This window comes from Magnolia sinica, chromosome 11 (genome assembly GCF_029962835.1).
Source record: "Magnolia sinica isolate HGM2019 chromosome 11, MsV1, whole genome shotgun sequence".
Classification (NCBI taxonomy): Eukaryota; Viridiplantae; Streptophyta; class Magnoliopsida; order Magnoliales; family Magnoliaceae; genus Magnolia; species Magnolia sinica.
The window spans coordinates 80,938,592-80,962,982 of NC_080583.1; the positions used below are offsets into that span (position 1 = coordinate 80,938,592).

Sequence of the window (24,391 nt, forward strand, 5' to 3'; positions counted from 1 at the left end):
AGGAAAGAGCGGATTTAGAAGGTGAAAAGGTGTAATGATACAGCCTTTTTTCTCCACCAGTGTCACATATGAAGAATGTCCTGTCGTTACAAAAGGTAGGCTATACCATGATGATCTCCTGGTATGAAAATCAGGAATGGAAAGCAGGAATATACATACAGTCGTGGCCCACCCTAACGAGTAGATGGACCTGATTTTCCTATCGGGTAATTACCATGTTATGGCTCACCATTTCTACGGATAGGATATTCTACAAATGGTACATGATTGGCAGAAAAAAAAGAAAAAAAAAAAGAATGGTTGGATCATAACTAACAACACAACCGGAATAATCCGTACACATGGTTTCTCAATTCTGACAAGTGAGACCATTGGTCTAGGAATCCATTCCGGACTGCTGATCATTTAGTGTCCCATCGTGGGTGGACCGTGCTCAAAATATAAAAAAAATATATCTTTAATGGGACCATCATAACCTTTCAAACTCGTGGCCTGCAATAGGCAAAGAAGAGAGCAATGGCAGGCGATCAATTGTAAAAAAGTCAAAAGATTGAAGGTTAAGATCTTCCAACGGTCTGGATTAGTGAAGTGTGGGCCCCATTTTGTTTGAATTGAAGATTATGTGCTTCTCCACCTTCTAATCCCCGCTTAGGACTCTCAATCCCACTCCTACTTCCGATATATTTATACTTGTTTACATTTTGAGAGAGAGACACTTCTTCCATGCTCGAATTTGTGGTCCACCTAAACAGGCAACGGTTACAAACGATTAAGCCCATGGTTAAAAGACTCAGCGACTTGGATCAAGGGAAGAGATGACTTGCAGATGTGCTACAAGAGGAATCAAAGCAAATTAAGAGCTTTTTCACTAGAGCAGGCGTTGAGATATTCGTATCTATGAGACATCAGACAATCTGGACGGTCCATTTAGGCTTGGGCCTCACTTCATGGGGCACCATGCAAAGATCATGTTTAATCAAATAATCATCATAGCCATTGAATCGTTGGCCTTCTATTTCTAACCAAGCTGTATATAGGTTTGTCAAGACTGTTTCTTGTGGTGATAAATGAAACCAAAGTCAATCCGAGTTACCAAATGCTATCCTTCATCACCAACATGACGACAATTTTAAATATCTTTAATGTCTAATCATCACCCAAATACATTGATGCCGCTGTTTGGATTTAAAATTTTGATAGTAATGCCATAAAAAAGTGCAGTGTGTATACATTCTCTATCTCCTTAATACAAATGCATTTGACCGATGATTCCCATTTTTGATTTGGTGGTACTTTTTTATGTGTATACATTCCCTGTCTCCTTAATACATCTCCATTTGACCGATGATTCCCATTTTTGATCTGGTGGTAGTAAAATTGTAATGACTCGATTGACTCAACATGAGTTGGCATTTTTTGGGTGATTGTTTTCGAGTAAAATGCTGCATTTATGTCTATGTATCCCAATATTTATTAGTTATAACATATATACCATACAAGTGTTGTCATATGCGGGATCGCATATGTCATTTTGGGTCCTTGGACCACATATGCCAGTGGCATATGCAGTTTTTGTACCCACCATGTTTATGTGATTATGCCATTGCATACTCAGTGCGGATGGCATATCTTCAACCTTGATTCTCTCATGTTTTGCCTATAATACTCAGCCCCATGCACAAATGCACTACATTTTCCTGCATATAGGGCTGTCAGTGGGCTGGACTTTTGGGCCTAACCTGCATTTGGGCCCGGCTTCAGCTGGAGTATCAGGCCCATTAGTTTGAACTATGTACAACTACACAAGCTGAATGTGCCATGCTATCTAGTCTATTATTATTTATTACTAATATTCTTATTAATTTAATTATTAAATATCAAGTTGATTTGATTCAGATCAACATTGAGTGAGTTTTGGGGTTTTTTAAATATGCCTAGAGAGGCCACAGGCCTACGAACACAAACAATTCTTGGGAGTAATCTGTCTTTTGTTGTTGTTTTCATTGTTTCATTTTTCCAGAAGAACAATCACACAGTTCTGAAGAAGACGCTTGCGCTCAGATGTGTAAAGAACAGAAGGAAGAAATGAAGAAACTTACCATCGAGTTCCGCCGGAGCTCGTTCGGACATTTGAAACTTCTTTCTCTTCTCCAAGAACTGGTTCGAGTTAGATTCTGATAGCCCTTCTCTCTTTTTAATTGGGAGCAGCTGTTTTCTAAACAAATTCTGAGAGAAAAAGAAAAGGAGAAAAAAAAAAAACAGTATCACAGGATTATTAGATCAGAGGCTCTGGAGCTTTTGTGATATGTAGTGAGCGCATTCCAATATGGTTTGTTGAAAACAAAAACATGAATAGGAAATACGTCGGAAGATTGGCCTAAGAGCTTTAAAGGTCCCGATGAAGAACCTTCTTGAAACAAACTCCAACTATGATAGGCCCCTCTAAGTCTCCAACAGCACAACCTGCAGCAAAGAAGAGTTTGTGATTTAATTAAAATTGGATTTCATAAGGTGAGATTATATTTCTGGAGGATGAATTTTATAACATGCATTGATCAGGAAGGGGCATTCATTGCCAACATGCATTTCAAAAAAAAAAAGAAGAAGAAGCTTGGATTTTTCTAAAGCCCCAAAATAATCTTTCTGGGTGTGAGATGACCCAAGCACCCTCAAATCTGTTTTCTTTTTCTAAATTAGTAGAGTCGTGTGAAGTCACGGCATTGTGGGGCCCACATGGTGTGTGTATGACATCCAAAAAGTCCTAAAGGTGCAGCCCACCATGTTGATTAGATGCTCCAAAAATCCAGCTGATTCAATCATCAAGTAGGCCACAGTGTGGAAAACAGTGTAGACAACCCAAAAGCTCCAAATTCAAATGCAGCCCACCTGATGATTGGATGGCCTGAGTTTTGGATCATCTAATCCTCATGGCACACCTGTTGAACAGGTTGGATGTCATACACACATCCACAATGCTTGACTCCACATTTGCATTTAAAAAACAAGGCGAAGGGCATGGTCATGTCACCTCAAAGGGATCCTTCCGGGACTATAGAAAAGTGAAGTCTTTTATTGGGAAAATCAGAAATCGTGAGGATTTTTTTGATAAAAATCCCTAAAAGATAAACACAACATCTGCATTGTACATCTTTCAAAAAAAAAAAAAAAAAATGCAGTACAAATTTCCATCGATAATGTATGTGTTATGCTTACCAATCCACTGTCCAGTTGAAGGACGGATGAGGATAGCACCAATTCCAGCCCCAATGAAAGCAAAAACCAATGAGGCACCACACCTAATAGTTGCACCAGAGACCTTTCTCCTGAGAAGCTCGAGTTTTTCAGCTTTATCAACCTCTTCCTCGTTCTCATCCTCATTCTTAAAGCAACGATATATCTCAATTCCAACTTGGATGATCCAAGATGCAGCAACTCCTAACAGATGTCCTGTCAGCAGAAAATGAGGTCAGAATAAGTCATGAGAGAACTATAGATTTGAAGGAAGCAACTGGCTACTCAAGCATGGCTTTAAGACTCATCCGAGTCAGGTGCAACTTGGACAAGTTGACTTGGATTCAGCACTACCCAATCCGGTTCAATACCATGAGTCACTCCCAACTCGGGTGAGTCACAACTCGACTCAGACACCAAATGAGTCAATCCAAGTGTAAAAACCATGCACTCAAGGGAATACCAACAATAGAAGAATGCTAACCTTTGAAAGTCGTCTTGCTGACATTAAAGAAGAATAATGAAGTCGCCATCCCCCTTTCAGCCTTTCGCTTAGCTGATTTAGGAAAATCTGCATGTATAGAATTAAACTGTTAGTTGTTTTTTGAAAATCTAACCCGCACAGGCTGTGTTTGGTTACATATTGAATTGCAAACATTCTATTTAATTATGAGGAAATTTCAAAATTATCGATGTTTCCTAGCATTCGTGAGGGGAAGTTTTTATTAACATCCTAGTATTCATGAGAGGAAGTTTTTACTAAAATTATAGTTGCGTTCCTCGCAAGTGTTCCGAGACTCCTGCAATTTGGAGCTGCAGTGCTGAATATGAATGCTAAGGAAATTAGAATTTGGTCACTTCTACTTCTCAGACTAGTATCTGCAATTAAACTTGAAAATGTATCCAAACACACCCTTATTGTAGCAAAGATGAGGATTACAGCAGTTAACTGCATGCTAACAAGTGTTGGGTCTAGCAATGATTGTGCCAATTCGAAGGACTGCGGCAAAGGATCGCTCTGCAGCTGCAGACTCAAGGACAATTCTTCTTAACTGGAAGGGTTGATGCAGCCCAGGAGCAGGACTCATTATCCATCGAGATAGCTTTATGGCCATTTACTGTGGTCTGAAAAGTCTAAGGCCCCCATATCAATGGCCCATCAGTCTGTGGACTCAACATGAGTGGTCCAGTCATTCATGGGCCCACACACTCAAATTTTCTACAGCAACAGTTAATAACTTGTTGCCAAGGTCAATTTTCGAGTGCAAAATGATGTATGATGTGAAAATGGTCTTGAAGAAAAACTAATGAGTTGGCTTTCAAGCAAGATCTTGCGATTCGAGTTATGGTTGATTCATGGAGAGGTTGTATGGTTGTGATAGGATTTACAGACATTTTAGTCTTTCTTTAGCGTTGCATTAAAAGAGGTCTCAAGTCGAACTGGTTGGAACACAAGGTACTGTCCACCCCATGGATAACTTCCAACCCCTCCAATTAGGTTGGCCTCTCCATGAGGACCACCGAGTGCAAAAATCAGCCTTATCCACTGATCATGTGGACCAAACCATGAAAACAGTGTAGCCATTGAGAAATAGCAAAATACAAGTGTGGTCCACTGATGAGTGGATAATATCTGGATAGGTCATGCAAAGGAATGGGTAGTCAAGGATGCCGCAGGAGCTGCAGGGATTATCTTCATAGTCTGGGATTCTTCGTTATGGTCCAAAGAGGACAGTTGGGCAGGGGATTTACTCTTAGTGTGGTTTTTCGAGACAGGGCTTCAAGATTCAAATGGGTGTTTTCTGCAGTTTATGGCCTGAACATTGCCAATCTCAGCGACTCCTACTGGGTGGAATTAGTGTTCCAAATACAGGTATCGAGTTACGTATTGTATCCTTGGGATACAAATACGTATTGGTTATCGCACGGGATATATCATTTCTATCAAGTAATTTATCGCACTTTTTGGGAAACATGGGTACACATTGGGGAAATGGTTGAATTTTTCAATGAAACTTCAGTGATTGTTAAAAAAATACCTTAATACACACTTTTAAATTATGACATCTCAAAAAAGAAGTGCACATAATAGGTTTCCTTTGTATAGGGTCCTAAGCTATGCGTCATCTGACAAAACTAATGCAACTATATTGAAATTGAATGCATAATATTTAGAGTGTATGTGATGATCATTTCATCAAACACTCCTAAATACTTCGAAATTAGTTATAATTGACAGCTGGTTGAAGGGGAATTTCGAAAAAAAAAAATAAATTTAATAATTTTTTATTAAAAAATGATTTTTATTTTTCAAAAATTGACAAGGACTCAATAAATCAGTAGATTAGCCCTCATACATGCTTGATTTCATGTTTGGAGTGCAAAATTGCAAGGGAGAAATTAGGGAAATTTTGAAATTTCCCCAAATCGGACCGCCTACACACAAATTTTAAAATTAGAGTGTATGTGATGATCATTTTATCAAATACTTCGAAATTAGTCTCAATTGATTGCTGATTGAAGGAAAATTTTGAAAAAAACCGTGGAGAACATGAAGAACCAATGGATATCAAAATCAAAGCTCCAACTCCATGATTTTTCATGTAAAACATGAAGAACCAATGGATTTATAACTATTTGACACTGATTTAACATAATTTCAATAAAAAAGGGATCGAAAATTGAAAATGCTCACTGGATCAAACATATGGGATATATCGACACTACCTGTGCGTTTCGTATCGCACAGTTAAGATACAAGATATATCATGGGATATATTGGCTGATATCGTCGATATTTAAAACATTGGGTGGAATTGGATTCTGTTGGAGCGAGATGGGGGCTTTCATGGTGTGTGGGAGGGGTCAATGTCCCAAGATTCTCGTTCGAGAAATCTTCAGGTGGGAAAATGACTAGCAGCATGGCAGTGTTTTTTGATTGGGAGCACAAAAATAATTTGGTGGATTTGCCAATGGGGGATAAATAGCAGAAGTCAGCCTGTTCTTTCCAAGTTAGATCACTTCCTTATGTCAAATAGCTGGATTGATAGATTCCCCTTAACCAATCAGCGAGGTCTGCCGAAGCCAATTTTCGACCGTTGCCCAATATTTCTTGAGGTAAAGATGGAGGGTTGGGGTCCAAGGCTATTCAGGTTTGAATTAGCTTGGCGCCAATGGAGAGGTTTAGGAATTTAGTGAAGAGTTGGTGAGATTCTTGCCAGGTTTTGGGACAGCTGGCATTTGTGCTTTTCCTGAAACTGCACCTTTTAAAAGAAGATTGTCCGGTGGAAGAATGATTTTTTTTTTTTTCACAATAGAGAGGCAGTTATGGAAAGGGTTATGGATGATGCTTTATTAAAGAAGGGGCGACCTTATCGGAGAATGACCGCAGCTGTAGGGGTTCCCTTAAGGTTGAATACAATAATTTTTTGAATGAGCAGGAAATTAAGTGGAAGCAACAGTCGAGAGCAACGTGACTAAAGGAGGGAAATAAAAACACAAAGTCCTTTCATGGAATTGCTAGTGCGAGAGCACGTGCTAACAAAATCAAAAGTGCTGTAGTGGATACGGTTCATGTAGAAGGGAAACCAGAAGCATGCGATGCTATAGCATCCTACTATAAGGATCTTTTATCTGGCCCCAAAGTCGTGAGACCAAGATCAGATAATTGGGAATTTGAGGTGCTGTAGTGGATGAGGTTGCTTCTTTGGAAGGGATATATTGGAGGAGGAAGTAAAAATAAAAAATAAAAAATCTAGGAGTTTGGTAAGGACAGGTTTCCCATTGCTTTTTTTTTTCCCAAAGATTTTTTGGGAAATGCTAAGGACGAATGTGTTGCTTTCATTTGAGTTACTAAGTTTTTTGTGAAAGGAAAGCTAGCATCAGAATTGGGAGCTTTCTTATATTGCTCTAACTCCGAAGTAGGAGGGAGCCGACTGCCTTTTAAGGACTTCTACCCAATTAGTCTTATTAGCACTCCATACAAGATCCTTGCGAAGATTCTAGCTTCTAGGTTTTGAGCCATTCTAGGTTGAGTCATCTCTAAGGTGCAGGGAGCTTTTGTGGAGGGGAGGCAGATCTTGGATAGTTCATTAATTGCCAACAAAATCATAAAAAATCGCACCATAAAAGGGGGTAAGAGTGGTGTGGTTTGTAAGCTAGATCTGGAGAAAGCTTATGAGCATGTTGATTGGGCTTTTCTAGATTATATGCTGGGCTGAAGGGGTTGTGGGGTTAAATGGAGAAGCTGAATTCTAGAGTGTGTGGGACCGGCCAAGTTCTCACTTATCATCAACCACGGTAAGCCATAATAGCCATTACGTAAAGGTGTTACGGGGGCCATTATAGGAAAAAAAAAAAAAAGAAAAAAAAAGAAGACCCATAAAAGGCCATTACACTCCCTAGAAAGGCCATAACAATCCATTACGGGGTCGATATAGGTTTTTTGGGTTTTTTCTCAATAAAAAAAGACCATAATGGCCATTATAGCCCGTATCATAAAGGTAGCCATGGTGACCTTTATGGCCATTGCTACCATTACGGAATGCCTTGTCGTTAACAGCTCTCCTAAAGGTTTCTTTAAATCGGCGAGGAGTTTAAGGCAAGGGGACCCACTTTTTCCCTTTCCTTTTTGTTATGGTGGCAAAAGCCTGAGCATAATGCTTTCTAAGGAGGACAACGAAGGTCCATTTTGTGGCTTCAAAGTGGCCACGGGGGATTTTCAAGTGTCGCATCTTCAATTCATGGATGGCACAATTCTATTCTATAAGCTAGATGCTTCCCAAATCAATAATCTTTGGAAAGTGAATTTTTGGTTTGAAATGGTATTGAGTCTATCAGTGAACTTACAAAAATCTACAGTGTTGAGTATTAGGTTGCGTAGAGAGGAATTGACTTCTCTTGCTGGTGTGTTTGGTTGCAAGGTGGAGTCGTTCCCAACCATTTAGTTGGGCCTCCCCTTTTGTATTGGGAAGGCGAAAAAGAGCTTGTGGGATCTGGCGATTGAAATATTCGAAAGGAAGTTGTTAGTTTGGAATAGTAGGTTGTTGTCTTTGGGGGCAGAATCGTCCTTATTAAAGCGGCGCTATTGAACCTTCCATCATATTTCTTATCTCTCTTCAAGTGCCCGAAAGAGGTGCTCAACAAATTGGAGAAGTTTAAAAGGGATTTCTTATGGCAAGGTGGGGGAGGCTAAGAAAAAATTCATCTTATGAAATGGGCCAATGTTTGTAGGCCCAAAGAGGATGGGGGTGGGTATTCCTGGGGGATCTATGAATGGAGCTTTATTAGGGAAGTGGATTTGAAAATTCGAAGGGGGGGTATGGGACATGGGGTCTGATCTTTAGGAGGTTATATTTTGGAAGGGGTGGATCAGGTAGGGTGTTGGCTCAATATTGCCTCCATATATAAAGTGTCAAGAGTGTGGAAACAGATTTTGAGGCTAAAAAAAGTGGTCCTTAAGAGTGGTGAACTTTCGTAGTGGGAGACGGGTCAAGGATGTGTGTGCCATGGTGATTGGTCTTTGCAATATCAACTCCCAATGCTTGCTCAAGTGGTCATGGATCTCAACATTTCGGTTAACTGTTAGTTTTCTATTCATGAGAACCGTGGGGTATGAACTCCATTATGTAGAAGGGACATCCATGAGAAGTTCAAGAATGGTTGGAAATTTTAAATCAGTTGGCAGGGATCTCCATTTCAAAAAGGGTTGATTCGGAGCAGTGGCTAGAGGAGAAATCTCGGAAGTTCTCGATGAAGTCATTCCATACTTTGATTTCAAGTGGTAAGTGGAGGCTCAAGTGGTGGCAAAAAAGCGCATACTCTGCTCCTTTGGTCATATGGAGCTCCCTCTAAGGTGGCAAATTTTGCATGGTTAGTGGGTTGGAATAGGGTGTTGTCAATTGATAATTTGAGAAAGAGGGGCCTTTTCATTATCAAATGCTTGCTTGTTGTGTTGGCAAGATGAGGAGTCGGTGTGCTATCTCTTTATGCACGGTCCTTGGTCTAGGGAGGTGTGGGCTAGTATTCTCTAGCTTCTCGGTGTCTTATGGGTACCTTTCCAAGGTCTATAGAAGATTTGTCCAAGCATTGGTATGGTGGTGATCAAGGAAGCTTGGGTAGAAAGGAGTGGAGGTTGTTCCTTCTAGTAGGCTTGTAAGCTATTTGGAAGGAAAGAAATTTTAGATGCTCCTGAGATATTTGTGGCAATCCTAAGGAGGTGTTCTTTAGAGCAAGATCTTATGTTCTAGGACAGGTGGTGGCTTCTCCTTAAGTAGAGGCTTGTAGTTATGGGTTGGAATTTGGGTGGCGTCCTTTGTGTTTTTTCTCTTTTATTCTGTATTCTTTCTGCTTTGCTGTTTTCATCAATAAATTATCATCCTTAAAATAAATTTTTTTAAAAAAAAAAGAAAAAGAAAAAGAAAAAAAAAGAGTGGATATGGCAAATTTTTGCACAAGGTGATCCTTGTGACAGGGCCAACCTATTGGATGGGTAGGATCTCGCACACACATGAAAGGTTGGAAGTTATCCACTAGCTAGACCATACTTAGTCCAACAGGTTGGACTTGAAACCTTCATCATCATCATCATCATCGTTATCATCATCTAAGCCTTTTCCCAATTAAATCGGGTCAGCTATATGAAAGTTGTTCTGCCATTCCACTCTAGTTTTGAGTGTCACATTCTTCATATTCATGATGAAAGTCATGGCATAAGTTTGATGCCGGACTCCGAGCTGATGCAACCCTCCAATTTAACTGGCTGTGGACTGGTAGTGAGAGAACAAAACTCCCACAAGTGCAATGTAATACACTATTACATAGGTTGATTATAATCAAGTGCTATCTAATAGTCTATTATATAGGTTGATTAAAATCAAAGATTGAACTGCTGCCCCACGAATATTTCAACTGTGGAAGTTTAATTATCACGTCTTCGGCGCACTTGAGCATTGGATACGGTTCATCTTTGGCTTTATATCCTAAAATGAACTCAAAAAACGGATGGACGGTGAGGATTTCTCACAAACATCCCAGTGGGCCCCACCTGCGTTCCCAGCGCAGGAACTTCCTGCGAAAGGCTTTCGCAGGAAATCCGCGTCCGGCCGTTCCGGGCTAGAGACGGGCGGGGGTAGGACGTAATCCGCCTCCTCATGGGAACACGACAAACACGTGCCAGCCGTGCGAAGCACGTGACACCCATGCGCCCGCCAAAATACGCCCACTATAAAAGAACCCCACCCCTCTTCCACATTTCAAATCAGAGAGAGAGAGAGATTTGCAGAGGTCCTGCAATGGCGTCTAACAACGGAAAGAAAGAACCTCAAAGCTTCCAGAAGCATCCAGAAGATCCCAACTCCCCCGATCGACCTACGATTGAGGAGGTGGCCCTTGTCGTGCCGGAAACTGACGACCCGTCGCTCCCCGTCATGACATTCCGGGCATGGTTCCTCGGAATCACGTCTTGCACTGTCCTCATGTTCCTCAACACCTTCTTCACGTATCGGACGCAGCCGCTGACGATTTCGGCGATCCTGATGCAGATCGCCGTCCTTCCGATCGGGAAGTTCATGGCGTCTTCCCTTCCCACCAGGCAATACAAGCTGATGGGATGGGCATTCTCCCTCAATCCTGGACCGTTCAATATGAAAGAGCACGTGATCATCACCATCTTCGCCAATTGCGGCGTATCCTACGGTGGTGGGGACGCCTACTCGATCGGCGCGATCACAGTCATGAAGGCCTATTACAAGCAGAGATTGGGTTTTTTCCTCGCCCTCTTGATCGTCTTGACTACACAGGTACTCTCTCTATTTTTATTTTTTATTTTTTTAATTTTATTTTTTTGAGATGGGTTTGAAGATAGGGAAGACTACCGTTTGAAGATGGGTTTTATCGAGTGGGAAGAATTATGTGGGGCCCACTGTTTTTAGGTAATACAGGCCGTTGATCTGTTGGGTGACTTGAGTCCAACCGCTTGAACGGAGCGTGTCCCCATAAATCCATCAGTTGAACTTTCGGACCGTTGTTGTATTTCTCTTTTTATCCGTCCACCTGCAAGTCGCTAATCGAACGGTTAGTTTTCGTTCATATTGAGGATATTTTTATTTTTAGTACATCCATGGTGGGACACAACAGAACAACGGTCTGGATTACCGATCGGTGGGCCAGCATTGCAGAACTGAGACCGCGATGTACTATAGAAATATGCGGGTCTTACTAAGCAGAGCTACTTGAGTACGTGTTACACTTTCACTGACAAGTACACCTTTTTCTACTTTTGGTATTACAAGTGTACTTTTATGGACTGATTTATTAAGAGTGGCTTACGTGTTCTCTTGTGTCAGTTATTACTGGTACTATTCCTATTGCCTGGTCAGTCACGGACAAGAGGTCATGTTTTGTACTCGCGCGAGTAGAGTTAGATTTCTACTCGCGGGACGCAAGTTTCGTATCAGCGCACATGTGTGAGATCCGAGGCCTTTATCTTCCTGGGTCCGGTACTTATGTCCTCTTGCCCAACAATTGCATTAGAATGCTTAGCAAGTTGACCGGAGACATTCGTTGGATATCGGTTTCTTTTAACCGTTCATTTCTTTCTCATTCATATGGGCTAACTGATGACTGGACCGGATTGGTTTTGGGTGCCGGCTGATGAACGGATCGGATCTCATACATGTTGAGTGTGCTATGTGTGGGCATGCCCTTGAGTATGTTTATTTTCTACTCGCGCGAGTAACAGTAGAAATGTTCATATGGATAGCGTCGACTGTCGTTTTTTTCTTCTGGGGTTTTATTATTTTTAATCTCTTCTATGATTTGATTTTGAATTTAGCTAGATTAGGAGATTTGAAGATTTATTTTCTCATTTCTTGGGTTTTTCCGGGTGCGATATTTTGTTATTTTTAATTATTTTTTGGGCTTTTTATCTTTAAAAGCTTCATGATTTTCGATTTTTGTGGAGATTTCATTAATTCTTTATATAATCTTTTTATCATTTATTATTATTATTATTATTTTTTTATAGGAGAAGTGGAAAAATGATTAAATTTGGAAGATTAAAAGAACGAAGGAATGAGTTGGGTTGGGATGAAAATATATTTATATAATTTTGTTTTTTCATTTTTGGGTATTTGGGATATGATTTATAGTGTAATCTATGTTTGAAATTTTGTATTTCTAGATGTGAATTTTGTTTTCCAGGTGTGATTTTCTTGGCTTTTGTATTTGGTTGGCCTTCGACTAGTAGGATGTAATTGGGTGTGCGGAAATATGTGACCGTCCATTTTCCTTTTTTTCTTTTTTTTCTTTTTTTTTAAAAATATTTAAAGTAATAATTTTATTTTGTTAGTTTTTCTTATTTAATAAATTCAGGTAGCTTAGTGTATAAAAATTGTATGATTTTGCTGTTTTTCTTTTTTAATCTTTTTTTCCTATTAGATAACAGTTTATAAAGCAGATTTAGTGTACACTTTTCGAAGATGAAGAAACTAGATATAATTTGCATTATCCCATCAGTTTTCTGTTTTTTTATTTTTAATTATGTGTTTTTTTGGAGTTTTCATAATTTCCCCTCTTGTCTTTTTAGTGGGATTTTTATTTTTTATTTGTTTGCTGTAAAAGTAGTGTAAAAGTAGCTAAAAATCTCCTGCAAAAGCAGGCATTTGAGAGCGTGTTTTTCTTCTTGTTCTCTTGCAATACGTTCTTGTGGTTTTTATACGGGTCTGAATTTTATTTTATTTTTAATCTGTGGTGGATTTTTTTTTTCTAAATATCTGGCTTTCCTCTTGAAGATTTGAATGGTTCTGTTGCAGATTTTGGGGTATGGATGGGCTGGGATGCTTAGGAAATATTTGGTTGAGCCTGCTGATATGTGGTGGCCGTCCAACCTTGCTCAGGTCTCTCTGTTCAGGTCTGTATTTTTCCTCTTCTCTTTCTAGAAATCAGACGCATGACAATATGGTCCATCATCCAGACCATTCAACAGGTGGGTCCCACTGTGGATTGGGCACAGTGGTAACATCTCACTGCTCGGGCTATCATAATCATACCACTTGTCAGTGACAGATGGATGGTAGAAAAAATATGAACAAATATCAGCCCCGGTTGGGAAAAAGGTCTGCCTCAAATTGATAGGACCATCCAATCTATGTCATTCTCTGAAACTGGTCCATCCATGCTTAGCACAATTTGCATAAAGTGGTCCATTGACGGGATCCGCTTGATGAATGGAGCCGGTGGACCATTGCTCCACCTGTCCAATTTTGAGTGGAGCACTGTGGGTAAGGAAATGGGTTTGCCTAGATTCGCCTGATTTAAATTCTGCGGTCGAAATTTTATTTATTTTTTCTGGCTGTAATGGTAGTGCTGAAAAAGTTCTTTACCTGACAACTTTCATGGGTGGAAAAGAAGAGGGAATAAAATCAACCTGGGGGTTGGTATTTGGTTATGTGGGTTTATTAATGATGGCGTTTGAATTTTGAGTCGAAAAGCTTTCTTGATTTGAAGCTTGTGTGTTAAAAGTGAATAGAAATCAGGAAAGTGAAAAGGAAATGTTGGGTTCTTGATTCCTTGGTTGTGGGTACCATACCGTTTTCTAATTTTGAGAAAAAAAAAAACCAATCATACTCAGATAAATTCTACACGTGGATGTCTGTCTTCAGGACAAAAGGAATAAACAAAGGCAGAAAAAAATGGAGATGGGAAACTCTCTCTAGTTTGTTTTTGGTTTTAATGGAGAATTTTGGTCAAGAATTTAAATAGCGGTTGCCGAGTTCGACTCACCTGGTGACCAGAACTGGTGCGACTCACCTTGACTCATTCAGTTTCAGTCTGTTTCATCCCCAGTTTGGTGCGGTGACTCGTTCTGTAGCCATGATTTGGATACTGCTTCATATTTTCAAAGAAAATGAATAAAGTGAAAATATTCTTGACCGATTGTTCTGTCACTCATAGATTTTTTTTTTTTTAAAAAAAGAAGCTTGGGAATGCAAAAGGAACCCACAATGCCAAAGAACCTCGCATGTGCCACTCACTCGTGCACAAGATCTGTTCTGTTCATCAGGCAGGCCCAGATCGAAGTGCTCCAGCCCAAAATCAAGCCAGTCCACTAACTGGGTAGGCTACATTTGTGGCAAGCATCACTTGTTTGGTACATGTGATCAACTGAAGGATGCACTGGTGTGATTTGAGTGCTAAGGGAAAATTAACAGTGGACCCCTCCTGATGAACCTTCTAGATCTCCCACAAAATTTCCATGTTGGTATGTGTGGGTTACTCGTCGTTGGCTTTTACAGATTGAAGCATGCAACTACCATTCCTCTTAATATACTTTTCATTTCACTCATCATAGATGCTGTGTTGCAGAGCGCTCCATGAGAAGGATTCTCGATCGAAAGGTCTCACCCGGATGCAGTTCTTCCTTATCTTCCTGGTGGCAAGCTTTGCTTACTATGCTTTACCCGGCTATCTGTTCCCTATCCTGACATTCTTTTCATGGGTTTGTTGGGCATGGCCCCGCAGCATCACAGCCCAGCAGATTGGATCTGGGTACCATGGACTTGGAGTGGGTGCATTCACTCTCGACTGGGCTGGGATATCGGCCTACCACGGCAGCCCGTTGGTGACACCTTGGTTCTCCATTGTCAATGTTGCAGTTGGATTCATCATGTTTATCTACATAATCATCCCTTTATGTTACTGGAAATACAATACTTTTGATTCGCGGAAATTTCCAATATTTTCGAGTAACCTCTTCACTTCAAGTGGGGGTACTTATGATACTACGAAGATCTTGACCCCTCAGTACGACCTCAATATTGCCGCATATAATAGTTATGGGAAGCTCTACCTCAGTCCCCTTTTTGCACTCTCGATAGGATCGGGATTCGCAAGGATTACTGCAACCATCACCCATGTTGCTCTCTTCCATGGCAGGTAATGCCCTTGAACTATCGTTGAACACTAGGGACATTTCAAATTAGATTAATGATGAATATACCATTCAAAGTAGATGATCAGTTGCTTCAACTTGCACAATTATACATAGGTGTGAAATACATTGAAATTCATTAATCTGTCTGCGCTTATTGAGGTTTGGTAGAGTACATCTCAACATATTGCTATAGGATATGTAGTGACTTTAGCCATTCGATCTGGGGTAATCATAATGGGCCTCACCTCGGATGGGGGATAGGCAAAAAATAAAGACTCTTAGATTGGAATATTTCAATCATCTGAATCTTTTCCTTTGAAGATGGACATCTTCTTGACCTTCGAATAATCAGAGGGTTGAAAATATTTCGATCTCAGATTTTTTATTTTTTATTTTCTTTTCTTTTTTGGTATTAGCCTATCTTACAAACAGTTCGGGGCATGGAAAAGGACCCTGAGTTCCGACATATCTTATTGAAATACGTCTAGATGTATGCTTGCAAAGCTCATGATTATTTTATTCCTCTGCCTTTATTAGTGGACTTAAAACTACAAGACAGATTAATGGGCATCATTTTCTAGTATTCAACTTGTTGGGAGATGAATTGCCTCTGGACAATTTAATTATTGGTATGGGCATTTGTATCTTCTTTTTGGGGAAATATATGATTCTCAATCTGAGAATATGCAAAGTATCTTAACTGGTTTTAGGCTTGTACTAGTGGGGTCCAATGTTCAGTTAGACTGACTGTTCATCTGATGGTCACCCTTGTGGATGGACATGTCGTAAAAATCTCCTTGACAGAATAATCCTAGCCCTTCTATTGCTAGCATGCAATTAAAAACAGTTAAGCAATATAGCAGTGGCCCCCATTCAAGTGCATAAAGACCAAAGCAAGTTTAAAAGACTCCGTGATTCCGATTGACTGGTTCGGCCCTGAGTCCAGTTGGGAATTGCCTGATCAAGGGTGAGTTGGGGTATCAAGCTGGATCATGTACTAATACTACCAGATCTGAGCCATCTTGAATGAGTCGTATCTGACTCGTTCACGTCTTAAAACCATGGACCAAAGCATCGGTCACTGGGATCTTCAAATGGTTGAGATTATTTTGGCATGGTTCATCATCTTTAGGGCCCATCTGATTAACAGTCTGAGATCTGAATCACTATGCATTATTCCCCAGCTGAGAATCATATAATTCCTCCTTTATGTACTATGGAGAATTGAGTGGTTATGCTGAATTAAATCAGTTTCATCTACTTCAGAAGTGCTTGACGATTATTATTCAACTAATTCAAATGGCTCTCTCTTGATGAGGTTATGTTCTCTTATTTGATTCCTGGTCTTGCTTTCCGCAGTGATATTTGGAGACAAAGCAAATCAGCAATGAACTCGGCGAAAATGGATATCCATGCGAGATTGATGAAGAATTACAAAGATGTTCCTCAATGGTGGTTCCTTATTCTGTTAGTAGGCAGTGTTGTGCTATCTCTGCTAATGTCATTCATGTGGAAAAAAGATGTACAGCTACCATGGTGGGGGATGTTTTTCGCATTCGGCCTGGCGTGGATTATTACTCTTCCCATTGGAGTCATTCAAGCAACTACAAATCAGGTATGCCAATCTATGATAGCTACTGCATCTATGCATGGTTTTAGATTCAGTTCACCAGAATCTCTCAATAGAACTGATGTGATTTGCCATTGTAGAAAGTAATGTGCCTGTGTTAGAACCTTAGCTTTTAATAGTCAGATTTGTTGGCAACTCTTATGATATTTAAATTAATAAATATTATTTTTGATATTATATTTTAATTATTTATTTGTAAAAGAATCCCAAAATTAGCAATCTCTACTATATATAACTCGAATAGCATATGATTTTTTTTGCTTCCACAACTATTCTTCACAACATTGGTCAAGAGACGGTAAATTCGCACAAGCGACAACATAGATTCCACCTGCTTCCTTTCACTTCTTTTAATGCATATAACTCACATGGACTTGTCCGTGTGTAGCCTACACATGCATGAAGCGTCTAAAGTGCAAAAAAGGCTCCCTACGGCCTACCCTAATGACTTTGTGATGTCTACTCTGCACATCTGTTACATAGGCTCGCTTTAGGACATTAGTTCAAAAATTAGGCAGATCAGGGACTTGCGTGGGCCACAGCAAGTAAAACTGTAGGATGGGTCGCCCATTGTTCCCTTCTATCTATGTGTACGTGGCATGCATAACCCCCACATCTCTCTCTCTCTCTCTCTCTCTCTCTCTCTCTCTCTCTCTCTCTCTCTCTCTCTCTCCGTTCCACATGCGTCACAACTCTTAGTAACAATTATAATAGTAGTAGTGGAAATCCTAAAAATCAATTATTTTTACATAGCAGAGTATCCCAAAATAAAGTATATTAACAGTAAGACATATTATGTGGCGTGTCCAGGATTGTCAGAATGTGGACATGGCAACATGTCGAAATGCCACAATTTGAAAAATAAGGAAGGTGCATTCCTTATTAAATAGCTCAAAACCCATTTACATTTGCATGTATACCTGAGTTTGTAGAGCTTCTACACTCTCTTGAGTAAAACAACCTGGTTTTGAAGTGAATGCAACAATGTAGATGGCATACATAGCATACAAAACCATCATGAAATGTTATCTGGTTTTGGAAACTCCCTGTCATGTCTGCTTATCAAAATTTTAGAAGATCCTGACCTTAGTTGCATGGTCCTTCTAACCAAGTGCCACTCCCGCCTCTCTTGTTGAATCTCGCCTGCCTTCCTGTTAGATATGGGCATGTGAGGCCCACTCATAGGCAACCACTGATGGGTGAATCCCACATGGTTATCTCTGGAAACATTTCCAGTTCGATATGCCTTTTGCCTGTCCCCTTGAATTCAAATTTAAATGAGAGAAGATTGTGATAAGACAGTCCCTCTGTAAATGAATCCATCTGAGAAATTCCCCAGAGAATTGAGGGGAGTAATGAGAGAATATCCATGGTCCATTATGTTGTCTATAGATGATTTAAACAGTTGATTGTGTCCGGTGGCCATTCTAACCATAGGATCAGGAGGGTGATGTTCCTTTCTGCTCCCATAGTAGTTAGGCGGATTGCCCATCTTTGGCTGTGTGCAGGTCCCTAAGTTTGTGTAGATACTGTCAGATCCTATGGACCCATGTGTTTGAGCCTTTCAATTCCTGCTACCTCACTGTTTAAACTTGCTAAATTTGGAAACAGACAAATCCCTGCTCCCGCACCCAAATCTGTTATCACTACGTTACAAACTTGAAATCCGCAAAGAAATTCTGGAGAACTTTTGCTCAAGAATCTCTAGAAAGTGGAACCCGAATCCATGACTGATTTTAATTTAAGAAGGGAATCTGATTTGTAGAGCATTTATGAAATTTAAAATGCCTGAAGTTCAATTCCATTGGATTGAGTTCTGCGCCATTCATCAGGTGCCCCTCTTCTCCTGTGTAGAAAAAAAAAAAAATCTGCTCCAGTTATCAGGTCGGCCACCACGTGCGTTAGAGAAAAAATAATGGCCCATGTCTGACATTGACATCTGGCCCTTCTGATTGCCTGACTAGCCTGATTTCTGGCCACTACAACACAGATGGAAGTCTGCAGGATGAACAGCCTGGATCTGGTGAATATGCCACATCGGCATGTTTGGGTATAGCAATCACATTCTCATTGAAGATCCATACAGGATATAGATTCTAGGATGGAGCACCATGGATACTGAGCCTTCTGAGCATAGGGGCAAATCTCATCCCGGAGAATTTCTCGGTACGGGGAATTTCTCAGGAGATTTTCAAAATTTGATGTTTTCTTGGGATATTGGATGTTATCAGAAAAAATCTCAACAAAAATAAAGACAAAAATCATTACTATAAATTAATAAATAGTTTTAAAGTTTTAAATATAGATTTATTAGTGAAGTAGCTAAAAATTTTGAATAATTTTCACGTAAATGTCAGGATGATAAAAATTTGAAAAATGCAGATATCTTGAAAATCTTGTGATGTTGCCATGATAAGATCGTTGCATTAAAAAAAAAATTTGCGATAATATTGCTGGATTTTGAAAATCTCGGCAATATTTGTCCCACTGTTTCTGACCCATTTTCTAGCATTCCACATGCAGTTTCTAGAATCTAGACCGTCCATCAATGCTTAGTAGGTTTTTGCAATTCCACAAATATGAATTCAAGGCCATGATTTCAATGCCCTCTTGGGGAGCTCTGCTACTATGTTTAATGCCTTCCTATAGATGTAGGGAACTGTGCTTTCTTGCTGGTACTTTCAGCTGAGTTATTTGATGCTCTGACAGAGTTAGATGATACACACATTTATACCGCAGTACACAGGTTGCATACATGCACCTCAACCCAAACCATCAACATCGGGAGCCCTGATGGAGATTTGGCATGACCCAAAAATCGATTCAGTTGGATGATCATCATGACTTATGATTAACAGATGTTTCTTTTATTTCTGTCGAATTTGGGCCATATGCCATTTTTTATTTTTGCTGGCTAACAATCGGACATTCAGGACTGTTTTTTCAGTTCGATTTTCGGCTTATGATTCATCCACCGGACGGTTAGCATCAGTTTTTCAGTTTGATTTTTGGTTTATGATTCATCTACAGTGAGGCCAACAATTTGGGCGGTTTTGATTGGGGTGCATGCAGGTTGCGCTTACAGTTGCTGTATGCATGCTTATGAGTTGTCAATACCCTGTCAGATTATTTCAAGTTACTCTGTTTTTAGTTCAATGCACAGCATCCATGCTTGTGTTTCTGGTACTGAAAAGGTAGTAAGCTTACAGAGAGGGATGAAAGTGGGCCGTACAGGCCTGGTCAGAGTCCACTTTTGGCTGGATTGGGCTGGGCCCAGGTATAATTTTGAGGCCGATAACTTATCTGACTGGGCTTGTTCTTTGGCCTTCATAATGGCCCAACATGACATCCCAGCCAAGCCTAACCTGTTTTACACGATTAGGGTTGGTACTGCAGTTTTAAACTTAATGAGTCCTAAGTGTCTCTTTTGAGTCAACTTGGACTCAGTCTAACCTGATCCGGTTCGACACCTGACTCGGGTAAGTCGGGGCAATACACCCCCAAAGAGGGAGAGTCCCGACTAGAGCTGTACACGAGTTGAACCGAGTCAAGCTTGGCCTAGTTCGGCTTGGCTCGGCTGGCAGGCTACCCAAGCTCGAACTCGGCTCGGCTCGGTCTTCGAGCCTAACTGGGCAGCTCGGGCCAGCTCAAGCCGAGTTCGAGTCAAGCTTGAGCTCGCTTTCAAGCTGAGTTCGAGTTTAGGTTTTATAGTTTTTAATATATATAATATAAATATATATTATAATATAAATAATATATAATATATAATTTATTTAAATATATAAATATATACAAAATATTTATACTAAGTGAACTCAATCCGAGTCGAATCTATTCAAACCGAGTCAAGTTCCGAGCCGAGTCGAGTTGAGTTCGGTCTAGCTTGGGCTCGGCTCGAATCTAGTTTCGAGCCGAGTCGAGTCAAGCTTTTTTGAGTCGAGTTGAGCTAGTTAACCGAGCTAAGTCGGTTTGTGTACAGATCTAGTCCTGACTCAACTTGAGATCGGATGTGTTGGTCCGAGTTGCCTGGATGTTTAACCATGACCAGGCCCAGGCCTAGTTGCTGGGAAGCAGGCTGGGCTAGACCCAAGCATATGTATCTAGCTTATGGCTGAGCATGGACAAGGCTCGTCAGGCCCCCCATCGACAACCCTACTCTCTGATAAATTGAAAATCTAGATCTTAGATTAAATTTCATGAGCATCCATTCTGGGCCACTGATTTGTGGTCTTATTAAAGACTTCATAAGCTTTCATTCATGGCTGCATAATTGTAGTCACAAAACATTAACAATAAGGTCATGGGTCAAGTACCCATTGTGGTTTGTGGTGTGTGTGTTGAAAAAAATAAATAATTAAAAGGACTCTTGACCTGATTTGAAAAGAACCGCTCTAGCATGATTTGCATGGGTGCATATGATTGCACGCGATATGATTGGCGGTAGCAGAGAGCCCTGTGGAGGAAATGTGCATGAGATCCTCATTCGTCAGCCCGAGAGCCCAAAAATAAGGCTGACCCAAAACTCAGGTGAGCCACACCATAGGAAAATGTTTACTATCATGCATAAACCCCTAAATTCACTAGGCGTGGCCCACGAGTTTTGGAATAGCCTGATTTTTGGGGCATCCCGTTATCATAGTGGAGCACGTTGGATGAGTGAATTGGATGTCATATTTACACCATGTTGGGATCTCAACCATTCCCTATGGTATGGCCCACCCAAGCTTAGGATCGGCCTGAAATTCATGCACATCAAGTTGTTCCCGAGGCACACTAGTAAATTTTTTTTATTTGGAAATTGGTCTTTTGTTTTTCCAGCACTAAGGAAGAGGGATTCATTACTTGGTGATTTTATTAAATACCAGCTGAGTCAATTGTCTACTTGGATCGATTCATATAAAACCGGATAATGGACTCAGTAATCCTGCGTTTTTAAACTGAGGTGACTCGGCTGAGTTCCAACTTATGTCCGCAGGTTTTGAATGCTGGTGTAAAGCTTTATTCTATGATGCATCATCTTAGGCAGAAGTTTTCTTGTTTCCACATTCTGTGGATCCTATCCCGATCTGTCCACCAGGTGGGCCCCACCATGAGGATCCCTGCACGAAAAGATCAGCTGTGGGTCCTTTGGCCTGGTGGTCCACAGTTCACGGAACAAATGGACAGGTTTTTACGAGCTGCCTGCTTGTTTATTCAAATTCACCCACTCGATGAGTGGAGCGGCCTGATTCTAGGATCATGGAAATACACCAATGTGACCCACCTGATGGACATTTGGATCTTGCTCACATGTGTCTTGTCAGCATGATACACAGATTGAAATTGCAGATTGGATATTAACATTTCTATGTTTTTTTCTTAAATTGTGAATAAACAGCAACCTGGCTACGATATCATAGCGCAATTCATAATCGGATACATCATGCCCGGGAAGCCGATCGCGAATCTGCTTTTTAAGATCTACGGACGGATCAGCACCATCCATGCACTTTCTTTCTTATCCGATCTGAAACTAGGCCATTACATGAAAATCCCACCTCGGTGCATGTTTACAGCTCAGGTATACTGAAAACCTCTTCAGCTAATTTCTGAAGTCTCTTTCTTTTCAATTTCAGAAGAAAAATGTAATGGATACTCACAAGGGTAGCCACCCTGATTCCGACTATTGCAAGAGTGTGTGTGAATTCTGGGCCATTCATCTGGTGGATCCCATTGTGCATGTGCCGTGGCTTAAAAAACAGCTAGTCAATTCGTGGGGTGGGCCACACCTTTATGGAAAACGATGTGCAGTTATAGAAAATGAACGGTGGTTAACAACATACACATAACTGGTAACCTGATCATCTGGCTCTTGAGGTAAGGCATGGTGGACCCACTAGATGAAGGCATGGATACATGGTTTGAGAACTTGAAAAAAACTCAACTCAACTTGCCTGAGTTGACTCATACTGACCAGCTTTCACCAAGGAGAGAAACTTTATCTGGTCACTACTAAGTCGAAACTCTAGAAAAACTTCAAAAAATTCAGGTGAAACTCCAGAAAACCTTCATGGGGATGTTAGCAAAGTCTCCAAAGCGTTTGAATGACAGATGGCGCACCCCATTATCAATCAGGGCAGTTCATTCAATAGTACCTTTTGGAGGAAGCCATGGTGTAAGAATCATGCCAATCAGATGATCCTAACCCTGTGAATGAGGCCAATTTGTTCCAATTCTGTTTTTTTATGGGCCACAGATCGCATGGTTGGAATCACCAAATCAAAGTGCTACTGGTGGAATCATAATCAATTCAAAGTGGGATCTGTCAAGTAGATGGTTCAAGATGATGATTGGACTGATCTGGTTTCTTTGCTCAATCTCGACTGTCCATTTTCCATGTTGTTGATCGGATGCTTAGGATCATACGATTGGGACGGTTTTTGTTTTTTTTTTTTGTGCTTTTAAACTATGCTGGATAAATCACACATCAAGTAGGGTTTAGTAGGTTAATTTCTGTTGTGTAATTCCATCTACTACTTTCGCAGCTGGCCGGGACTGTAATTTCAGGCACTGTCAACCTTGCAATCGCATGGTGGATGCTTGGGAGCATCGAGAACATCTGCGACGTTGAAGCTCTCCATCCAGAAAGCCCATGGACGTGCCCAAAATTCAGGGTCACATTCGACGCATCCGTCATATGGGGCCTCATTGGACCGAGGCGGCTGTTTGGGCCCGGCGGAATGTACAGGAACTTGGTCTGGCTGTACCTAATTGGAGCGGTCTTGCCCGTGCCCATATGGATACTTAGCAAGATCTACCCGGAGAAGAAATGGATTCCATTGATCAACGTACCAGTTATCTCCTACGGTTTTGCAGGAATGCCGCCTGCGACTCCCACCAACATCTCCAGCTGGCTCATCACAGGGACCATCTTCAACTACTTTGTTTTCCGGTACTGGAAAGGGTGGTGGAAGAAGTATAACTACGTTCTATCGGCGGCATTAGACGCTGGGACGGCGTTCATGGGTGTTCTTCTGTATTTCGCGCTGCAGAATGAGCATGTGAGCCTGAAGTGGTGGGGCACCGATGTGGACCATTGCCCATTGGCTAAATGCCCGACTGAACCCGGCATTTCCGTAAAAGGGTGCCCAGTTTTCTAGCCATCGATTTACATATCACACAGGTGTGGCCATGCAGATGATACATGGTGAGGAGCCTACTATTATCACATGCATAATCTCACACTCCATGGGGGCCGTCGTAAACGTGTGTCGGGAGTGCTCGTCTCGCTGGCTAGATCATGGGTGGTCCACTATCTGAAAGTCACACGAAGATGATCTTAACCATTGAGTCAAGGAGCTGGTCTGGTTAAATAAAGTTAGCCAGCTGACGGAATTCAGTGTAGACAATTTAACTTCGAAATAACCGTTAGGATCGTCCGATCAGTGCAGTTTTTGGGCTGTGGCCATTTTCAGTGCAACAATCCTCTGCTTACTGAAGATTAGTTGTGAAGAAATGATAGTAGAAATCTATACATGGTACAGCTTTTTCCTTTTTCTTTTTACATGTGGGATCCACCAATGATGTATTTGTGGAATCCAAAGCGTGGATCTTGTGCA

At 40.8% G+C, this 24,391-nt stretch overlaps 2 protein-coding genes across 3 annotated transcripts; one reads left to right on the forward strand and one right to left on the reverse strand.

Moving 5' to 3' along the window:
- Positions 1–1,973: 1,973 nt before the first annotated feature.
- Positions 1,974–10,678, reverse strand: LOC131219485 (uncharacterized). Its single transcript, XM_058214648.1, has 4 exons — positions 10,552–10,678; positions 3,716–3,802; positions 3,214–3,447; positions 1,974–2,463 (listed from the first exon to the last, which is right to left on the reverse strand). The coding sequence occupies exons 2-4, from the start codon at positions 3,762–3,764 to the stop codon at positions 2,387–2,389; spliced, it is 360 nt and encodes a 119-aa protein (XP_058070631.1). The 5' UTR covers positions 3,765–3,802; positions 10,552–10,678; the 3' UTR covers positions 1,974–2,386.
- On the forward strand, positions 10,477–24,391 carry LOC131219484 (oligopeptide transporter 3-like). 2 transcript variants are annotated; one of them, XM_058214647.1, is made up of 7 exons: positions 10,477–11,030; positions 13,044–13,141; positions 14,596–15,165; positions 16,523–16,778; positions 22,171–22,353; positions 23,318–23,955; positions 23,988–24,391. In XM_058214647.1, exons 1-6 carry the CDS (start codon positions 10,524–10,526, stop codon positions 23,930–23,932), a joined length of 2,229 nt encoding a protein of 742 aa, XP_058070630.1. In that variant the 5' UTR covers positions 10,477–10,523; the 3' UTR covers positions 23,933–23,955; positions 23,988–24,391. The 2 variants fall into 2 exon arrangements, with proteins under 2 accessions (XP_058070630.1, XP_058070629.1); XM_058214646.1 differs by having other exon boundaries at positions 23,318–24,391.